Source organism: Engystomops pustulosus, chromosome 4, assembly GCF_040894005.1.
Source record: "Engystomops pustulosus chromosome 4, aEngPut4.maternal, whole genome shotgun sequence".
NCBI classification, from domain to species: domain Eukaryota; kingdom Metazoa; phylum Chordata; class Amphibia; order Anura; family Leptodactylidae; genus Engystomops; species Engystomops pustulosus.
The window spans coordinates 13,841,892-13,862,810 of NC_092414.1; the positions used below are offsets into that span (position 1 = coordinate 13,841,892).

General features: G+C 45.9%; 1 protein-coding gene across 4 annotated transcripts in view; it reads right to left on the bottom strand.

The window, feature by feature from the left end:
- AGK (acylglycerol kinase) overlaps window positions 1-20,689 on the bottom strand; it is a 47,665-nt gene extending 26,976 nt beyond the window's left edge. Inside the window, exons 1-5 of one of the 4 annotated variants that reach the window (XM_072145209.1) lie at window positions 20,548-20,689; window positions 17,453-17,573; window positions 14,515-14,554; window positions 14,350-14,429; window positions 9,565-9,640 (exon numbers count right to left, since the gene is read on the bottom strand). In XM_072145209.1, the coding sequence (XP_072001310.1) occupies window positions 9,565-9,640; window positions 14,350-14,429; window positions 14,515-14,554; window positions 17,453-17,573; window positions 20,548-20,683 (453 nt within the window). In that variant the 5' untranslated portion in view covers window positions 20,684-20,689. Of the gene's footprint in view, window positions 1-9,564; window positions 9,641-14,349; window positions 14,430-14,514; window positions 14,555-17,452; window positions 17,574-18,863; window positions 18,895-20,370; window positions 20,394-20,547 lie in introns of those variants that run through there. The other 3 variants (XM_072145212.1, XM_072145210.1, XM_072145211.1) reach the window with 3 other exon arrangements.
- Between the last annotated feature and the right edge of the window lie 230 nt (window positions 20,690-20,919).

Below are 20,919 nucleotides of genomic sequence, written 5' to 3' on the forward strand. Positions count from 1 at the left end.
CGGCCCGGTTTTCACCTCTCCCGGTTTTTATCATTCGGAGCTGTGACTGTCCTCGGCCCGGTTTTCACCTCTCCCGGTTTTTATCATTCGGAGCTGTGACTGTCCTCGGCCCGGTTTTCACCTCTCCCGGTTTCTATCATTCGGAGCTGTTACTGCCCTCGGCCCGGTTTTCACCTCTCCCGGTTTTTATCATTCGGAGCTGTGACTGCCCTCGGCCCGGCTCTCACCTCTCCCGGTTTTTATCATTCGGCGCTGTGACTGTCCTCGGCCCGGCTTTCACCTCTCCCGGTTCTATCACTCGGAGCTGTGACTGCCCTCGGCCCGGCTCTTACCTCTCCCGGTTTTTATCATTCGGAGCTGTGACTGTCCTCGGCCCGGCTCTCACCTCTCCCGGTTTCTATCACTCGGAGCTGTTACTGCCCTCGGCTCGGCTTTCACCTCTCCTGGTTTTTATCTTTCGGAGCTGTGACTGCCCTCGGCCCGGTTTTCGTCTCTCCTGGTTTTTATCATTCGGAGCTGTGACTGCCCTCGGCCCGGCTTTCACCTCTCCTGGTTTTTATCTTTCGGAGCTATGACTGCCCTCGGCCCGGTTTTCGTCTCTCCTGGTTTTTATCATTCGGAGCTGTGACTGCCCTCGGCCCGGCTTTCACCTCTCCCGGTTTTTATCATTCGGAGCTGTGACTGCCCTCGGCCCGGTTTTCACCTCTCCCGGTTTTTATCATTCGGAGCTGTGACTGCCCTCGGCCCGGTTTTCACCTCTCCCGGTTTTTATCATTCGGAGCTGTGACTGCCCTCGGCCCGGTTTTCACCTCTCCTGGTTTTTATCATTCGGAGCTGTGACTGCCCTCGGCCCGGTTTTCGTCTCTCCTGGTTTTTATCATTCGGAGCTGTTACTGCCCTCGGCCCGGTTTTCGTCTCTCCGAGCTGTCACTGCTATTTATATATAAATCACAATCAACAATCTGCCGGCTGAGAATAGCTGGATGGCAATTAGCGGTCGCGGTGCTAATCACTGCTCTTCACACGGACCTGTCACAGCACTTCAGGAAGACACTGGCGTCATGCCTAATGCGTGCGGCACCTGCCATGTGCAATGTGAGAGCACGCGGGTAATGGATGGTCACAGCCGGGCAGGTGACATCTGCCAATGACGGCTCCAGATTCTCCAACTAAGGTGAAGAGGGCCAGTTGTCTTTCAAGGATTTCAGAAGAAGAGAAAGGAAGGACAATGTTGATGTCCAGCGACATATAGGAAGGATTTATATATATATATATTGATTTCAACATCATTTGTAATAGGAGACACAAAACTTTATGGTGCTGATGGCGAGAGGCTCCCGCTGCCAGTTGTCTTACACAGATTTGAAGAAATGGCTGAGCAACAAAAATACAGGAAGAATGTTTTTATATATTGATATCAATTGCCTTAGGAATAAGAGACAGAAAACTGTCTGGTGCTGATGGGTGAGGCTCCTGCTGCTGCCAGTTGTCTTACACAGATTCACGGAGAGAGGAAAGAGGGAAATGGCTGATGTCCAGCATAGAACTAAAAGCCTCCCACCTCCTTCATCAACTAACATAAGGGGCAATAAAAGACTGTGTGTGATCCCTGCAATGCAAATTACTGGATATTCATGTGTATAGATACTACTACTTCAGCAGCCAAGAGGATATCCATGGTGCCCACCATAACAAAAGGCAGGGGAAAAAACAAAAAAGATGTTGTCTCAGTAGTGGGGCCTCGGAACTCCGGGCCTCGGAACTCGGGGCCTCAGAACTCGCCTCCTGTAGTGTCCGTATGTAAGAACGCGCCTCCTGTAGTGTCTGTATGTAAGAACGCGCCTCCTGTAGTGTTCGTATGTAAGAACGCGCCTCCTGTAGTGTCTGTATGTAAGAACGCGCCCCCTGTAGTGTCTCTATGTAAGAACGCGCCTCCTGTAGTGTCTCTATGTAAGAACGCGCCTCCTGTAGTGTCTCTATGTAAGAACGCGCCTCCTGTAGTGTCTCTATGTAAGAACGCGCCTCCTGTAGTGTCTCTATGTAAGAACGCGCCTCCTGTAGTGTCTCTATGTAAGAACGCGCCTCCTGTAGTGTCTGTATGTTAGAACGCGCCTCCTGTAGTGTTCGTATGTAAGAACGCGCCTCCTGTAGTGTCTCTATGTAAGAACGCGCCTCCTGTAGTGTCTCTATGTAAGAACGCGCCTCCTGTAGTGTCTCTATGTAAGAACGCGCCCCTGTAGTGTCTCTATGTAAGAACGCGCCTCCTGTAGTGTCTCTATGTAAGAACGCGCCTCCTGTAGTGTTCGTATGTAAGAACGCGCCTCCTGTAGTGTCTGTATGTAAGAACGCGCCCCCTGTAGTGTCTCTATGTAAGAACGCGCCTCCTGTAGTGTCTCTATGTAAGAACGCGCCTCCTGTAGTGTCTCTATGTAAGAACGCGCCTCCTGTAGTGTCTCTATGTAAGAACGCGCCTCCTGTAGTGTCTCTATGTAAGAACGCGCCTCCTGTAGTGTCTGTATGTTAGAACGCGCCTCCTGTAGTGTTCGTATGTAAGAACGCGCCTCCTGTAGTGTCTCTATGTAAGAACGCGCCTCCTGTAGTGTCTCTATGTAAGAACGCGCCTCCTGTAGTGTCTCTATGTAAGAACGCGCCCCTGTAGTGTCTCTATGTAAGAACGCGCCTCCTGTAGTGTCTGTATGTAAGAACGCGCCTCCTGTAGTGTCTGTATGTAAGAGTGCGCCTCCTGTAGTGTCTGTATGTAAGAACGCGCCTCCTGTAGTGTCCGTATGTAAGAACGCGCCTCCTGTAGTGTCTGTATGTAAGAACGCGCCCCTGTAGTGTCTGTATGTAAGAACGCGCCTCCTGTAGCGTCTGTATGTAAGAACGCGCCTCCTGTAGCGTCTGTATGTAAGAACGCGCCTCCTGTAGCGTCTGTATGTAAGAACGCGCCTCCTGTAGCGTCTGTATGTAAGAACGCGCCTCCTGTAGCGTCTGTATGTAAGAACGCGCCTCCTGTAGCGTCTGTATGTAAGAACGCGCCTCCTGTAGCGTCTGTATGTAAGAACGCGCCCCCTGTAGTGTCTCTATGTAAGAACGCGCCTCCTGTAGCGTCTGTATGTAAGAACGCGCCTCCTGTAGTGTCTCTATGTAAGAACGCGCCTCCTGTAGTGTCTGTATGTAAGAGTGCGCCTCCTGTAGTGTCTGTATGTAAGAACGCGCCTCCTGTAGTGTCTCTATGTAAGAACGCGCCTCCTGTAGTGTCCGTATGTAAGAACGCGCCTCCTGTAGTGTCTGTATGTAAGAACGCGCCCCTGTAGTGTCTGTATGTAAGAACGCGCCTCCTGTAGCGTCTGTATGTAAGAACGCGCCTCCTGTAGCGTCTGTATGTAAGAAGGCGCCTCCTGTAGCGTCTGTATGTAAGAACGCGCCTCCTGTAGCGTCTGTATGTAAGAACGCGCCTCCTGTAGCGTCTGTATGTAAGAACGCGCCTCCTGTAGCGTCTGTATGTAAGAACGCGCCTCCTGTAGCGTCTGTATGTAAGAACGCGCCTCCTGTAGTGTCTGTATGTAAGAGTGCGCCTCCTGTAGTGTCTGTATGTAAGAACGCGCCTCCTGTAGTGTCTGTATGTAAGAACGCGCCTCCTGTAGCGTCTGTATGTAAGAACGCGCCTCCTGTAGCGTCTGTATGTAAGAACGCGCCTCCTGTAGCGTCTGTATGTAAGAACGCGCCTCCTGTAGCGTCTGTATGTAAGAACGCGCCTCCTGTAGTGTCTCTATGTAAGAACGCGCCTCCTGTAGTGTCTGTATGTTAGAACGCGCCTCCTGTAGTGTTCGTATGTAAGAACGCGCCTCCTGTAGTGTCTCTATGTAAGAACGCGCCTCCTGTAGTGTCTCTATGTAAGAACGCGCCTCCTGTAGTGTCTCTATGTAAGAACGCGCCCCTGTAGTGTCTCTATGTAAGAACGCGCCTCCTGTAGTGTCTCTATGTAAGAACGCGCCTCCTGTAGTGTTCGTATGTAAGAACGCGCCTCCTGTAGTGTCTGTATGTAAGAACGCGCCCCCTGTAGTGTCTCTATGTAAGAACGCGCCTCCTGTAGTGTCTCTATGTAAGAACGCGCCTCCTGTAGTGTCTCTATGTAAGAACGCGCCTCCTGTAGTGTCTCTATGTAAGAACGCGCCTCCTGTAGTGTCTCTATGTAAGAACGCGCCTCCTGTAGTGTCTGTATGTTAGAACGCGCCTCCTGTAGTGTTCGTATGTAAGAACGCGCCTCCTGTAGTGTCTCTATGTAAGAACGCGCCTCCTGTAGTGTCTCTATGTAAGAACGCGCCTCCTGTAGTGTCTCTATGTAAGAACGCGCCCCTGTAGTGTCTCTATGTAAGAACGCGCCTCCTGTAGTGTCTGTATGTAAGAACGCGCCTCCTGTAGTGTCTGTATGTAAGAGTGCGCCTCCTGTAGTGTCTGTATGTAAGAACGCGCCTCCTGTAGTGTCCGTATGTAAGAACGCGCCTCCTGTAGTGTCTGTATGTAAGAACGCGCCCCTGTAGTGTCTGTATGTAAGAACGCGCCTCCTGTAGCGTCTGTATGTAAGAACGCGCCTCCTGTAGCGTCTGTATGTAAGAACGCGCCTCCTGTAGCGTCTGTATGTAAGAACGCGCCTCCTGTAGCGTCTGTATGTAAGAACGCGCCTCCTGTAGCGTCTGTATGTAAGAACGCGCCTCCTGTAGCGTCTGTATGTAAGAACGCGCCTCCTGTAGCGTCTGTATGTAAGAACGCGCCCCCTGTAGTGTCTCTATGTAAGAACGCGCCTCCTGTAGCGTCTGTATGTAAGAACGCGCCTCCTGTAGTGTCTCTATGTAAGAACGCGCCTCCTGTAGTGTCTCTATGTAAGAACGCGCCTCCTGTAGTGTCTCTATGTAAGAACGCGCCTCCTGTAGTGTCTCTATGTAAGAACGCGCCTCCTGTAGTGTCTGTATGTAAGAGTGCGCCTCCTGTAGTGTCTGTATGTAAGAACGCGCCTCCTGTAGTGTCTCTATGTAAGAACGCGCCTCCTGTAGTGTCCGTATGTAAGAACGCGCCTCCTGTAGTGTCTGTATGTAAGAACGCGCCCCTGTAGTGTCTGTATGTAAGAACGCGCCTCCTGTAGCGTCTGTATGTAAGAACGCGCCTCCTGTAGCGTCTGTATGTAAGAAGGCGCCTCCTGTAGCGTCTGTATGTAAGAACGCGCCTCCTGTAGCGTCTGTATGTAAGAACGCGCCTCCTGTAGCGTCTGTATGTAAGAACGCGCCTCCTGTAGCGTCTGTATGTAAGAACGCGCCTCCTGTAGCGTCTGTATGTAAGAACGCGCCTCCTGTAGTGTCTGTATGTAAGAGTGCGCCTCCTGTAGTGTCTGTATGTAAGAACGCGCCTCCTGTAGTGTCTGTATGTAAGAACGCGCCTCCTGTAGCGTCTGTATGTAAGAACGCGCCTCCTGTAGCGTCTGTATGTAAGAACGCGCCTCCTGTAGCGTCTGTATGTAAGAACGCGCCTCCTGTAGCGTCTGTATGTAAGAACGCGCCTCCTGTAGTGTCTCTATGTAAGAACGCGCCTCCGGTAGTGTCTGTATGTAAGAACGCGCCTCCTGTAGTGTCTCTATGTAAGAACGCGCCTCCGGTAGTGTCTGTATGTAAGAACGCGCCTCCTGTAGTGTCCGTATGTAAGAACGCGCCTCCTGTAGTGTCTCTATGTAAGAACGCGCCTCCGGTAGTGTCTGTATGTAAGAACGCGCCTCCTGTAGTGTCCGTATGTAAGAACGCGCCTCCTGTAGTGTCCGTATGTAAGAACGCGCCTCCTGTAGTGTCTCTATGTAAGAACGCGCCTCCTGTAGTGTCTCTATGTAAGAACGCGCCTCCTGTAGTGTCTCTATGTAAGAACGCGCCTCCTGTAGTGTCTCTATGTAAGAACGCGCCTCCGGTAGTGTCTGTATGTAAGAACGCGCCTCCTGTAGTGTCCGTATGTAAGAACGCGCCTCCTGTAGTGTCCGTATGTAAGAACGCGCCTCCTGTAGTGTCTCTATGTAAGAACGCGCCTCCTGTAGTGTCCGTATGTAACTGTAACGTTAACCTCTCTCTGCACAACTGCCGGAACTTTATGTACAAAACAATTTCCCCCCAGGGGATCAATATCGTATCGTATGAGGTCAATCAATGAAATCTCATCCTATCAGTAAGATATCGAGAAGCTGTTTTTACATTTTGAATGGAGAGTAAATGGACTTTTACTCCAATTACTCCAACTTTTTCCAGTGCATGGACTTGCTACACAACCGAATTGGGTTAGAGGGAGTTAAATACCATCTGTCTAGAATTTGGTATCTTGTGCACTGGAGTCCAATGATGGGCAGATGGGGTTAAGTCCCCCCCCCCCCGCTTGCTTCTCACAGACCTCTCTGCTTAAAATTCACAGCAGCCGAGTAGAAAGCGTCTTCTAATTTTGGAGCATGGAGGTTGCTCCAAACTGCTCTAATTAATCCGTAACACTTGATTGCATTTCCAATTCCCCCTCCTCTCCCTTCTCCTTTATTCCTCCTGCAATTTTCTCTGCTGACTTGAGAAGGTCCACGGGCGGGTCATACTGTGACCTACAAAACCTGCCGCACGGGTGATATACCTAGGACAGCCGCAGAGATTAGGACCTACTGGAAAACCTCTAAAATTGTATTTGTAGTCATTCCCCACAACAGGGACATCCAAAGGGCGGCCCCTGCGCCCTTTACTATAATACTGCCCCCCATGTACAGGAATATAACTACTATAATACTGCCCCCCATGTACAGGAATATAACTACTATAATACTGCCCCCTATGTACAGGAATATAACTACTATAATACTGCCCCTATGTACAAGAATATAACTACTATAATACTGCCCCCTATGTACAAGAATATAACTACTATAATACTGCCCCCTATGTACAAGAATACAACTACTATAATACTGCCCCCTATGTACAGGAATATAACTACTATAATACTGCCCCCTATGTACAGGAATATAACTACTATAATACTGCCCCCTATGTACAGGAAAATAACTACTATAATACTGCCCCCCTATGTACAAGAATATAACTACTATAATACTGCCCCCTATGTACAAGAATATAACTACTATAATACTGCCCCCTATGTACAGGAATATAACTACTATAATACTGCCCCCTATGTACAGGAATATAACTACTATAATACCGCCCCCTATGTACAGGAATATAACTACTATAATACCGCCCCCTATGTATAGGAATATAACTACTATAATACTGCCCCCTATGTACAAGATTATAACTACTATAATACTGCCCCCCTATGTACAAGAATATAACTACTATAATACTGCCCCCCTATGTACAAGAATATAACTACTATAATACTGCCCCCCTATGTACAAGAATATAACTACTATAATACTGCCCCCTATGTACAGGAATAAAACTACTATAATACTGCCCCCTATGTACAGGAATATAACTACTATAATACCGCCCCCTATGTATAGGAATATAACTACTATAATACTGCCCCCTATGTACAAGAATATAACTACTATAATACTGCCCCCTATGTACAGGAATATAGCTACTATAATACTGCCCCCTATGTACAAGAATATAACTACTATAATACTCCCCCCAATGTACAAGAATATAACTACTATAATACTGCCCCCCTATGTACAAGAATATAACTACTATAATACCGCCCCCTATGTATAGGAATATAACTACTATAATACTGCCCCCTATGTACAGGAATATAACTACTATAATACTGCCCCCTATGTACAGGAATATATCTACTACAATACTGCCCCCTATGTACAGGAATATAACTACTATAATACTGCCCCCTATGTACAGGAATATAACTACTATAATACTGCCCCCCTATGTACAAGAATATAACTACTATAATACTGCCCCCTATGTACAAGAATATAACTACTATAATACCGCCCCCTATGTATAGGAATATGACTACTATAATACTGCCCCCTATGTACAGGAATATAACTACTATAATACTGCCCCCCTATGTACAAGAATATAACTACTATAATACCGCCCCCTATGTATAGGAATATAACTACTATAATACTGCCCCCTATGTACAGGAATATAACTACTATAATACTGCCCCCTATGTACAAGAATATAACTACTATAATACCGCCCCCTATGTATAGGAATATAACTACTATAATACTGCCCCCTATGTACAGGAATATAACTACTATAATACTGCCCCCTATGTACAGGAATATAACTACTATAATACTGCCCCCTATGTACAGGAATATAACTACTATAATACTGCCCCCTATGTACAGGAATATAACTACTATAATACTGCCCCCCTATGTACAAGAATATAACTACTATAATACTGCCCCCTATGTACAAGAATATAACTACTATAATACCGCCCCCTATGTATAGGAATATAACTACTATAATACTGCCCCCTATGTACAGGAATATATCTACTACAATACTGCCCCCTATGTACAGGAATATAATTACTATAATACTGCCCCCTATGTACAGGAATATAACTACTATAATACTGCCCCCTATGTACAGGAATATAACTACTATAATACTGCCCCCCTATGTACAAGAATATAACTACTATAATACCGCCCCCTATGTATAGGAATATAACTACTATAATACTGCCCCCTATGTACAGGAATATAACTACTATAATACTGCCCCCCTATGTACAAGAATATAACTACTATAATACTGCCCCCTATGTACAAGACTATAACTACTATAATACTACCCCCTATGTACAGGAATATAACTACTATAATACTGCCACCTATGTACAAGAATATAACTACTATAATACTGCCACCTATGTACAAGAATATAACTACTATAATACTGCCCCCTATGTACAGGAATATAACTACTATAATACTGCCCCCTATGTACAAGAATATAACTACTATAATACTGCCCCCTATGTACAGGAATATAACTACTATAATACTGCCCCCTATGTACAGGAATATAACTACTATAATACTGCCCCCTATGTACAGGAATATAACTACTATAATACTGCCCCCTATGTACAGGAATATAACTACTATAATACTGCCCCCTATGTACAGGAATATAACTACTATAATACTGCCCCCTATGTACAAGAATATAACTACTATAATACTGCCCCCTATGTACAAGAATATAACTACTATAATACTGCCCCCTATGTACAAGAATATAACTACTATAATACTGCCCCCTATGTACAGGAATATGATTACTGTAACCACTTTCTTGCTGCACAATGTAATGAGATTTGTATCCCGAGGCACCAGGGTCTCTATACATGGAGCTGTGTGATATCAGTCTAGCAGTACCTCCTTGATCCTGCAGGGGGCACTGCTGATATCAGAATGCTACAATGTATCTGATGAAACGTCTTTACGGCGGCCAATTACATTTTGGGAACATTTCAGTGTTAAAAATAATAGAAAAATATAAGAACATGAAAAAGGGAGAGGACGCCCACCTTTACCACGTGTACATCTATCCCAGCCAGGTGCAGTATGGGGGCAGCGTTCTTCTCAAAGAGGGTCCGGGCTTTCCTAAAAGAAGAAAAAAAAAACAGACCAATTGTTGTATTTAAATTTTTAGATACTTCCCCCTCCCCCTTTTCATTGGTTGGGGGGTTATTAATTCAGCTTCAGTAAGATGTTCAGTAGTACTAGCAACCTCCATATCAAATAGGCACAGATAGTACTAGCAACCTCCATATCAAATAGGCACAGATAGTACTAGCCACCTCCATATCAAATAGGCACAGATAGTACTAGCCACCTCCATATCAAATAGGCACAGATAGTACTAGCAACCTCCATATCAAATAGGCACAGATAGTACTAGCAACCTCCATATCAAATAGGCACAGATAGTACTAGCAACCTCCATATCAAATAGGCACAGGTAGTACTAGCAACCTTCATATCAAATAGGCACAGAGAGTACTAACAACCTCCATATCAAATAGGCACAGATAGTACTAGCCACCTCCATATCAAATAGGCACAGATAGTACTAGCCACCTCCATATCAAATAGGCACAGATAGTACTAGCCACCTCCATATCAAATAGGCACAGATAGTACTAGCAACCTCCATATCAAATAGGCATAGATAGTACTAGCAACCTTCATATCAAATAGGCACAGATAGTACTAGCAACCTCCATATCAAATAGGCACAGATAGTACTAGCAACCTCCATATCAAATAGGCACAGATAGTACTAGCAACCTTCATATCAAATAGGCACAGATAGTACTAGCAACCTCCATATCAAATAGGCACAGATAGTACTAGCAACCTCCATATCAAATAGGCACAGATAGTACTAGCAACCTTCATATCAAATAGGCACAGATAGTATTAGCAACCTCTAAGTCAAATAGGTAGAGAGGGGACTACTTCACTTTCTTCCACTTAAATTAGCACAAACTCAGATAGCACTGCATGTGGGGTGGCAGTACTATCTGTATTGTGGTTACATATTGCAGCAAGGGCAGTACTAAATGTAACTACTTCATTGACGAGCAGCGAGATAGTACTATCTGTATCTGTGTTTTCCAGGGTGTAATGTAAAGGCACTTGTATTACTATCTTCCTCTATGTATTATGTGAACAGATAGTACTGCCTTTCAGGCTCCATTGTTGGTTAAACACTGTCTAATAGAGTAGAAGATGTAAGAAAATATGGAGACCAGCAACAAGCTATAACTGATCCAGACACAGATGGTACCAGCAACCTATATATAAAACAGAAACAGATAGTAATGTTTTACTTTCCAAAAAATGATGTATACTGTATTATAGTAATGTAGGTACAGATTGTACTGCCTTCAACTTCTCTGATAAAACATGTGGATTCAGATAGTAATACCTCCTTGTCTCTGCTTACCGCTCACAACCACATGATGTAGATACCCTCAGCACTACCTTCTTCGGTATTATGAAGGATCAGATAGTACTGCCTTTCTCAGTTTAATAATACTACTACCTACCCTACTGTGTGTAATGTTGGAGAGTACTACTTGTTGTCTCCCTGCCTCTTATGGGATGAAGAAACAGATCTTACTACTCCCTCTCTCCTCCCTATGAGCTATCTATATGCAGATAGTGTTGTCTCCTTGTATGTATATAAGGTACAGGTAGTACTGCCTCCATGTCTTTGTCTTTATGTAACATAGGTATATAGTGATTTCACCCTTTACAACCGTGGTACAGATAGCACTTCCTTCCTATACGTGATGTGAGTACAGGTAGTACTGCATCGTTTTCTTTATTTGGATATAATATATTTAAGGTACATAGTGCTTTCTCCTAGTTTCTACTTGGAAAAGGACAGATGAACAGACCCACTTTCTTTTACCTGTATATGAAGTACGGATGGCACTGTCATTACTGTATTCAATGTGCAGTTAGTGCCATCTTCTGGTCTTTACTTGTACGCACTTGTACATTAGTTACATAGTGCTTTCTCCTAGTTTCTGCTTGGAAATGATAAAAGACAAATGCACAGACCCACTTTCTTTTCCATGTATATGAAGTACAGATGGCTCTGCCTTTCCTGTATTCAATGTAGGCACAGTTAGTGCTATATCCCGCTCTTTACTCATAAGCAATGTACATAAGTTACATAGTACTTTCTCCTAGCTTCTACTTGCAAATGATAAAGAACAGACACACAGACCCACTATGTTTCCCAGTATATGAAGTACAAATGGCACTGCCTTCCTATATGCCATGTAGGCACAGCTACTACTACCTCCCAGTCTTAACTTGTATGCAATGTACATAAGTTACATAGTGCTTCCTCCTAGTTTCTTCTTGGAAATAATAAAGGACAGCTGCAGAGAGACCTCCAGTCTTTCCACGAATACAAAGTAAGTACAGATGCAATTTAGGCACAGTTAGTACAGTGTTTACTTGTATGCAATGTACTTAAGGTACATAGTGCTTTCTCCTAGTTTCTTCTTGAGAATGATGGACAGATGCACTGCCGCCTTGTCTCCCCCTCTAAATTCTATATCACATTTAATGTAGCTGCACATAGTACTGTCTCCTAGTCTTTCCCTGTCACTTATTCAGGGGCAGGTCCTTATTATCTAAGTACAGATAGTACTATCTTCCTCACTTTTTTGGTAACTGAAGCAGTTTTACATATAGAACCACTGTATTGTATAACCAGAATAGCAGATAGTACTACCACCCCCTACAGATCTACACCCTAGTGGTCTCAGACCTAGGTCGAACTACAACTCCCAGATGACCCCAATAGTTAAAGGAGTCACCTGATCACATGATCATCTGCCCTTTAACACGTCCGTCCATTAAATTTTTTATTCATTTATCAATTATGTAGGAGAAGGTCGCGAGGATACAGACGCTGACCTTTTCTTATGGATCGATCAATGATCAATGCCCCGCCGCGTAACGCGGGATCCAAATCACTTCCAGCGCTAAAGTCAAGTGAACTAATTCATGCGAAAGGTGACGGCGTCTTGTAATTACGCAGATCAATGGGTGTCCACGCGCAGAGCGACGCTTGACCTGGTTCTGCAGGGTTTGCCCTTTTGTAAAGCAGCGAGGAGGCGATTACTGCAGTCTGGTGGCGTCTCCCGTGTCGCGTAAAAGCCGCCGGCTTAGTCACCGGAATTAAATATCGGAAGATTGTGCGTAGGTAGGTCTTAAAGGGAACCTGTCAGCAGGTTTGACCCCGATAAACTAAAAGCCCCCTCAGGTAGAGTATGAAATGTCTTTTATGTGAACTCTTCCCCGTTTACCTATATAAAAAAAAAATCTCTTCCAAAGTCGGGCAAATATGACTCATCTAATCCCATTTTCACATGAGACGAGTCAAGTTTACTGGTAACAGGGGGGGAGCGTCGCTTCAGAAGCTTCTATTTTCTGTTCTATAGCACCAAGAAACAAGCTGCTGGTGTCATATTAAAGATAAGGATCTCATCTTTTCAGATCACAGGCTCAAGGCTTTTGTGAGCTACAGAACTGGAGATACAGGCAGCTAAAAGACATAGCTGGAAATGAAGCTGCAGATAATGATCCAGTTCCCTCTAGTTTTTTTTTTTTTCCCCTTTTAAAGGGAACCTGTCACCAGCTTTTACCCCACAAAACTACCAGCTCCCATAGGTCGGCGATGAAATGTACATTCTATAATTCCCACTCGTTTACCTATAAAAATCCTCAGCAAATATGACTCTTCTCGCTTCATTTTCACATGAGACGAGTCAAGTTTACTGGTAGCGGGGGGAGCGTCATTTCAGAAGCTTTCTATTTTCGGTTCTATAGCACCTAGAAACAAGCTGCTGGTGTCATATTAAAGATAAGGATCTCATCTTTTCAGATTACAGGCTCAAGGCTTTTGTGAGCTACTGAACCGGAGATACAGGCAGCTAAAGACATAGCTGGAAATGAAGCTGCAGATAATGATCCAGTTCCCTCTAGTTTTTATTTTAACTACCTGTGTGTCCAGTTCTGTAGCTCACAGAACCACATCCCACCTGTGGGATTTGAAAGACATATTTCTAGGTGCTATAGAACAGAAGATAAGGGATTCTGAAGGGAAGCTCCCCCCTCCTACCAGTAAACTTGACTAATCTTAAGTGAAAATGGGCAAATATGACTCTTCTCATCCCATTTTACTGTTTGGAAGGGGGAGCGTCACTTCAGAAGCTCTTATCTTCTGTTCTATAGCACCTAGAAATAAGTCTTTCAAATCCCACAGGTGGGATGTGGTTCTGTGAGCTACAGAACTGGACACACAGGTATTTAAAAAAAAAAAAACTAGAGGGAACTGGATCATTATCTGTAGCTTCATTTCCAGCTATGTCTTTTAGCTGCCTGTATCGCCGGTTCTGTAGCTCACAATAGCCTTGAGCCTGTGATCTGAAAAGATGAGATCCTTATCTTTAATATGACACCAGCAGCATGTTTCTAGGTGCTTCTGAAGCGACGCTCCCCCCGCTACCAGTAAACTTGACTCATCTCCTGTGAAAATGAAGCGAGAAGAGTCATATTTGCGGAGGAGGATTTTTATAGGTAAACAAGTGGGAATGAGCAATGTACATGACTCCTTCAGGCGTCTTATGGAGTCAGAGAGGAGGAGCTACACAGTACAAGTCAGGTTATGTTATGTCTGAGTGGTGGATGACGATGGGACACCCCACTGACCCCACATCATCACACGTGACAGCGGACTTAGGGTTAGTGTCTCCTCCGTGACTTATCACCCTACGTCTCACCCTTTGCACGCCGCCGGATTCAGGAAAACGGTCGCCTTCTTCGCCGCAGCGTTGGGGTAGATGATCTGGTTTCCAAACACCTGATAATGAAAGAGAGAAACAACGAGTTACGGGAGACGTGATATAGAGACGTCGGGGAGAGCCGTCACCCTCTGTGGTACCTACCTCAGCTTCCTGGCAGGCCGCCCGCCTCAGCAAGTTATCACTGCGCAAGAAACAGGGGGAAGAGACAGAATATTAGCGATAATACGGATCATGCTGTGGATTGTGTAGCTGCACGGAACAAGTGTGCATAGGGGAGACCTTGTATAATTGGAACAAATAGGGCAGCACGGTGGTTAGCATTACAGCCTTGCAGTATGGTGGCTCAGTGGTTAGCATTACAGCCTTGCATTACGGAGGCTCAGTGGTTAGCATTACATCCTTTCAGTACGGTGGCTCAGTGGTTAGCATTACAGCCATGCAGCACGGTGGCTCAGTGGTTAGCATTACAGCCATGCAGCACGGAGGCTCAGTGGTTAGCATTACAGCCTTGCAGCACGGAGGCTCAGTGGTTAGCATTACAGCCTTGCAGCACGGAGGCTCAGTGGTTAGCATTACAGCCTTGCAGCACGGAGGCTCAGTGGTTAGCATTACAGCCTTGCAGCACGGAGGCTCAGTGGTTAGCATTACAGCCTTGCAGCACGGAGGCTCAGTGGTTAGCATTACAGCCTTGCAGCACGGAGGCTCAGTGGTTAGCATTACAGCCTTGCAGCACGGAGGCTCAGTGGTTAGCATTACAGCCTTGCAGCACGGAGGCTCAGTGGTTAGCATTACAGCCTTGCAGCACGGAGGCTCAGTGGTTAGCATTACAGCCTTGCAGCACGGAGGCTCAGTGGTTAGCATTACAGCCTTGCAGCACGGAGGCTCAGTGGTTAGCATTACAGCCTTGCAGCACGGAGGCTCAGTGGTTAGCATTACAGCCTTGCAGCACGGAGGCTCAGTGGTTAGCATTACAGCCTTGCAGCACGGAGGCTCAGTGGTTAGCATTACAGCCTTGCAGCACGGAGGCTCAGTGGTTAGCATTACAGCCTTGCAGCACGGAGGCTCAGTGGTTAGCATTACAGCCTTGCAGTACGGAGGCTCAGTGGTTAGCATTACAGCCTTGCAGTACGGAGGCTCAGTGGTTAGCATTACAGCCTTGCAGTACGGAGGCTCAGTGGTTAGCATTACAGCCTTGCAGTACGGAGGCTCAGTGGTTAGCATTACAGCCTTGCAGTACGGAGGCTCAGTGGTTAGCATTACAGCCTTGCAGTACGGAGGCTCAGTGGTTAGCATTACAGCCTTGCAGTACGGAGGCTCAGTGGTTAGCATTACAGCCTTGCAGTACGGAGGCTCAGTGGTTAGCATTACAGCCTTGCAGTACGGAGGCTCAGTGGTTAGCATTACAGCCTTGCAGTATGGTGGCTCAGAGGTTGGCATTACAGCCTTGCAGTACGGTGGCTCAGTGGTTAGCATTACAGCCTTGTAGTACGGTGGCTCAGTGTTTAGAATTATAGCCTTGTAGCACGGTGACTCAGTGGTTAGCATTACAGCCTTGCAGTACGGAGGCTCAGTGGTTAGCATTACAGCCGAGCAGTACGGTGGCTCAGTGGTTAGCATTACAGCCGAGCAGTACGGTGGCTCAGTGGTTAGCATTACAGCCGTGCAGTATGGTGGCTCAGTGGTTAGCATTACAGCTTTGCAGTACGGAGGCTCAGTGGTTAGCATTACAGCCTTGCAGTACGGTGGATCAGTGGTTAGCATTACAGCCTTGCAGCGCTGGGGTCCTGGGTTCAAGTCCCATCCAGTTCAACATCTGCAAAGAGTTTGTATGTTCTCTCTGTGTTTCTAAGCGTTTCCTCCAGGTACTCCGGTTTCCTCCCACACTCCAAAACATACAGGTAGGTTGATTAGATTGTGAGCCCCGTTGGGGACAGGGACTGATGTGACAAGCTCTGTGCAATTAAATTAAAACGCCCGCCCCCCTCAGGCCTGGGATATAATTTCCTTCCTAGAATTCCCCGTTATGGGAAGTCTCTCCCATTTACCTCCTCCAAAGTCATGTGACAATGAGCAGAGAAGAGTCAGATTTAACCTGAGATGAGTCAAGTTTAAGGGCCGCAACAGAAAGATCACTTTAAGACGCTCCTATCCTCAGTAGCACCTATGAACATGCTGCTGGTGTCATATTTAAGCGATTCGGACACCAGGTTTTACCCCAATAAACTCGGTCAGGGAGGGGGTGAAATGTCCTTTCTAGAATTTCCTCTTTTATACGAACTCTCACCCGTTTACGTACAAAAAAAAAATTTCTGCCAAGGAAAATATGACTCTTTACACCTCATTTTCATATGAGGTGAGTCAAGCTTAGAGGCTGCAGGGGTTGGGTCACATCAGACAATGAGAGGTCTCATTTTTACAGGAGATGAGTCAAGTATTATGGTTGTAGTGATTGTAGAGAAGAGTCAAGCTTAGAGGCTGAAGGGGTTGGGTCACATCAGACAATGAGAGGTCTCATTTTTACATGAGATGAGTCAAGTATTATGGTTGTACAGGTAGTGTCATGTCAGAAGCCCTATCTTCTGTTCTATAACACCTAGAAACAGGCTTCCTATGTCATTTTAAAGATATGAGATATACTTATGTCAGGCTTATGTGTTTGTGATCTACCGAACCAGATATACAGGCAGCTAAATACATAGTTGGAGATGCAAGCTGCAGATAAAGATCCAGTTCCTGCTTATTTTTTAAGCGCCTGTACGTCCAGTTCTGTAGCTCACAGAACCACAAGCCTGATGGCATCCGAAATATATTATCTTTAATATGACACCAACAGCATGTTTCTAGGTGCTATAGAACAGAAGATAGGGCTTCTGACGTGACACTACCTCTACAACCATAATACTTGACTCGTCTCATGTAGAAATGAGGCGAGAAGAGTCACATTTGCCTGAAATTGGTATTGATATATACATACATATAAGATGATCAAGTCGATCAGGGTTACGTGCAATACCAGGATCAGCCTGTGGGAGTGCCGTTTCTAAAAGCTGCCCCGACAAAGGACGGCGGACGCTCTTACCAGTACTTGCCGTACATCCAGTTGCTTCCATACGCCAGCAGGCAGAAGCCCACCGTGCTCTTCTTCCAGTGGTTGCGGAGGGTCTTAAAGATGCGGACCACCCTCGCCATGTCTGCAGAACCTGAAGGATGGAGGAAAAAAACAACAGGATTACATAAATTATATAGAAATCTCCGGTCATCAGTAATGTGACACGTCTTTCCAGAGAACCGAGAATTATTATATAATTTGCAACAGTATCGGTAGTCACGTGACCCTCTGCAACCAATCAGTGGGCTTAGCAGGAGGCTATAGTGATTGGTTGAAGCAGGTATGGGAGTGTCAATGCAAATGAGAGCCAAAACTATGTCCTAGGTGTTTACGGAGAGTTCCAAAAAACCCCATTAAAGGGAACCCGTCACCAGGTTTTGCCCCATTAATCCCCCCACCCCCCACCCCACAAGTCATCCTTTCTTGAATTCCTTCTATTATGTGAAATATCACCTGTTTACCTAAAAAATAAATCTCCTTCAAAGGCATGTGACAAAAAGCAGAGAAGAGCCATATTTTACCCGAGACGAGTCAAGTTTAGAGGCTACAGGAGGATCATCACTTCAGATGATCTCTTCTGTTCTATAGCACCTGCTGGTGTCATATTAAAGACATGAATCCCATCTTTCATAATGGTTTGTGGTTTTGTGACCTAAAGAGGCAGAAATACAAGCGGTCAAAACTGGATCTTTATTGGCAACTCACACTTAACTGCCTGGATCTCCGGGTCTGTAGATCACAGAACCAACAAGCCCGATGTGATCTGAAAGATGACACCAGCAGCATGTTTCTAGGCGCTGTGGAACCCAAGATAGTGTCTAAATAAGCCTCTAAACTTGACTCGTCTCAGGTAAAATATGACTCTTCTCGGGTCATTAGGACTTTGTGCATTTTTTATTTTTTATAGGTAAATGGGTGAGTTTTCATATACAAGAGGGAATTCTAGGAGGGACATTTCATCCCCTTACCTGAGGGGCTTGTGGTTTAATGGGGTAAAATATTGTTTCCGAGTCCATTTAAGGGGTTAATCCTTTTCTAGAAGATCTCTTTATTATAGAGTAAAGTTTTGCTGACGCGTCTCTTTTTGGCACATCTATACGGGACATGTCAGCGGTGGGAGATTAATAGCGGAGCAGCGCTCTCTTATCAGGACACCCCGAGCCGGTTATCTACACGACACGATCGGAGCGAGATCTCCCTGGGGGGGATAAGAGACAGGACGATAATGCAGACTCTGGTAAAGTCAGTCTGACCGCCGCTATCTCTCTAGTCTCCGTGTCACACCGATACCTGACAGACAAAATCAATACCAGGCCAGACCCCCCCCCCCCCCATCTATGCGCCCCCCCCCCCCCCACCAAGTCAGATCTCGACTTCTTACAGCGATTCCCTCTCATCACATTCTTCTTAAAGGGACGTATCCAACTTCTGGGTCTGAGAAAGCAGCAGCCACATCAGTGATTTACCGCTCTGACCCTTCCCTTCACAGCACCCCTATTAGGCCCACCAGGGACCATATTTACTCCAACATGATGCAACTAGCCTCAAAAAAAAACTTAAGAGGTTGGGGCCCCTTCATTCTTAAACTGAAACGTTCTGAATCATCAGGATTATTTCCATGACGTAATAATTAATGTTATAGGTGGCAACTTGGTGATTCTTGGGGGCCCGGGTCGTTTTACTTGGACCCTTAACATAATCTGAGTTACTGCTTCAAGTAAAGGAATGGGGGACAGTAACTCCCCTGAACTGCCCCATATCATTATATCTGCAAAGAGTTGTATGTTTTCTCTCCGTGTTTGTGTGGGTTTCCTCCGGGTCCTCCGGTTTCCTCCCACACTCCAAAACAAACTGGTAGATTGATTAGATTGTGAGCCCCATTGGGGACAGGGACTGATTTGGCAAGTTCTGTGCAGCTCTGCGTAATCTGTGTGCACTATATAAAGAATTATCATTATAGCGCTGGTCTGCATTATGAAAGGGGGTTGTACAAAGTTGAATGGTGACCTCCCCCTCGGATAGGAGGAGTCAAGACGCCAACTGAGACCCCAACCGATCATGAAAATGGGGGTCGTGTCCTTACTTATTGAATGAAGCAGCATGTTGGAAATTAGCACACAGCTTTCTCCAGCACCATCACTCACGTTCTATGGGAGAACTGTGCTACACAATTCCCAGTACTCCCATTGTAGTAGGTGGAGCTGAAGAACACAAGCTCCTCCCATTACGTTTTACAGGTTTCTGGGTTTCCTGTTCTCATAATATGGGGGAATCCCAGCAGTTGGACCCTGGCCATCAGCTTGTGCATAGGGGATAACCTGAGACAACCCCTTTATCCTGTGCTCTTGTGGGACAGCCACATCCCATAATAGTGAAAGGCGCTTGAGTCAGGCATGTGTACGGGCAACCCAACATAAAGTGATCATTAATATATGATCCCTTTAAGGGGTATTTACAACAAGAATGGAGGATGTCCTCCAGGTGACATTAGACCGCTATCTCTCTGATCAATATTGGATCAGTGGGGTCTTCTGCATCCCAGGGTGTCGTGTCAGGGCGCACAACCGGTTTGCAACTCACATGTGAATGGGAATGAGACGCGATACCGAAAACTGCCACTATACAACGTGCGGCGCTCATCCGAAAAAGCTGATCAGAGAGGTGCCCTGGTGGTGCTCATCCGATATTGATCGCCTGTACTAATGATACATGAGGAATATTAAAGGCTGAATGCTTAGTATCGAGAAATGGCGTCCGTACGCGCCGCCGATGAGGTCAGTGATTGGCTACAACGGTCACATGACATCACAGCGGTTCAGGACCTGCATCGATCATGGCTGCTGGTCAATGAGTTTGACATCCGTCCTTGGTATGACAGTAATACTGACCCCCATGTGTGGTGCAAGGATCACATGACAGGAGGATTCATAGTCTCTTCTGTCACTTTCCAGGTCTCTTAAAGGGGGACTCCATTCCTCAGCCTCCCCCCCCCCCGCGTGTCCCCTACACTAGGACCCCTCTCAGCGTTTCCCCCCAGTCCCCCAGCCGCCGTCTCCCCCTCTGACCTGCTCTCACCCGTGTCCTCCCTGTCACGTTGTCCCCGGCGCAGCTTTCTGTACGGGTGCACCGTCTAATCTCTCCCCACAGCAAACCAGAGCAAAATTTCAATTCCGCCCGAGCTGAACGTTCCGCCGTCACCATGGAGACCGCTACCCCGCAGCCCCACTGTGTGTACCTGCACTGATACAGCAATGCTGGGACTTGTAGTGTCAGTGCTGATACCTCAGTGCTACTGTGTACAATAAAGATATCATACTATCCTATATCATATCTGTATGTCATGTAACATGGGAATGTAATAACATCCATTATTGCAAATACTAATACTCCCTTAAATTTATACAGAAACCTCATGGTCTAAACCTCTTAAAGGGTTT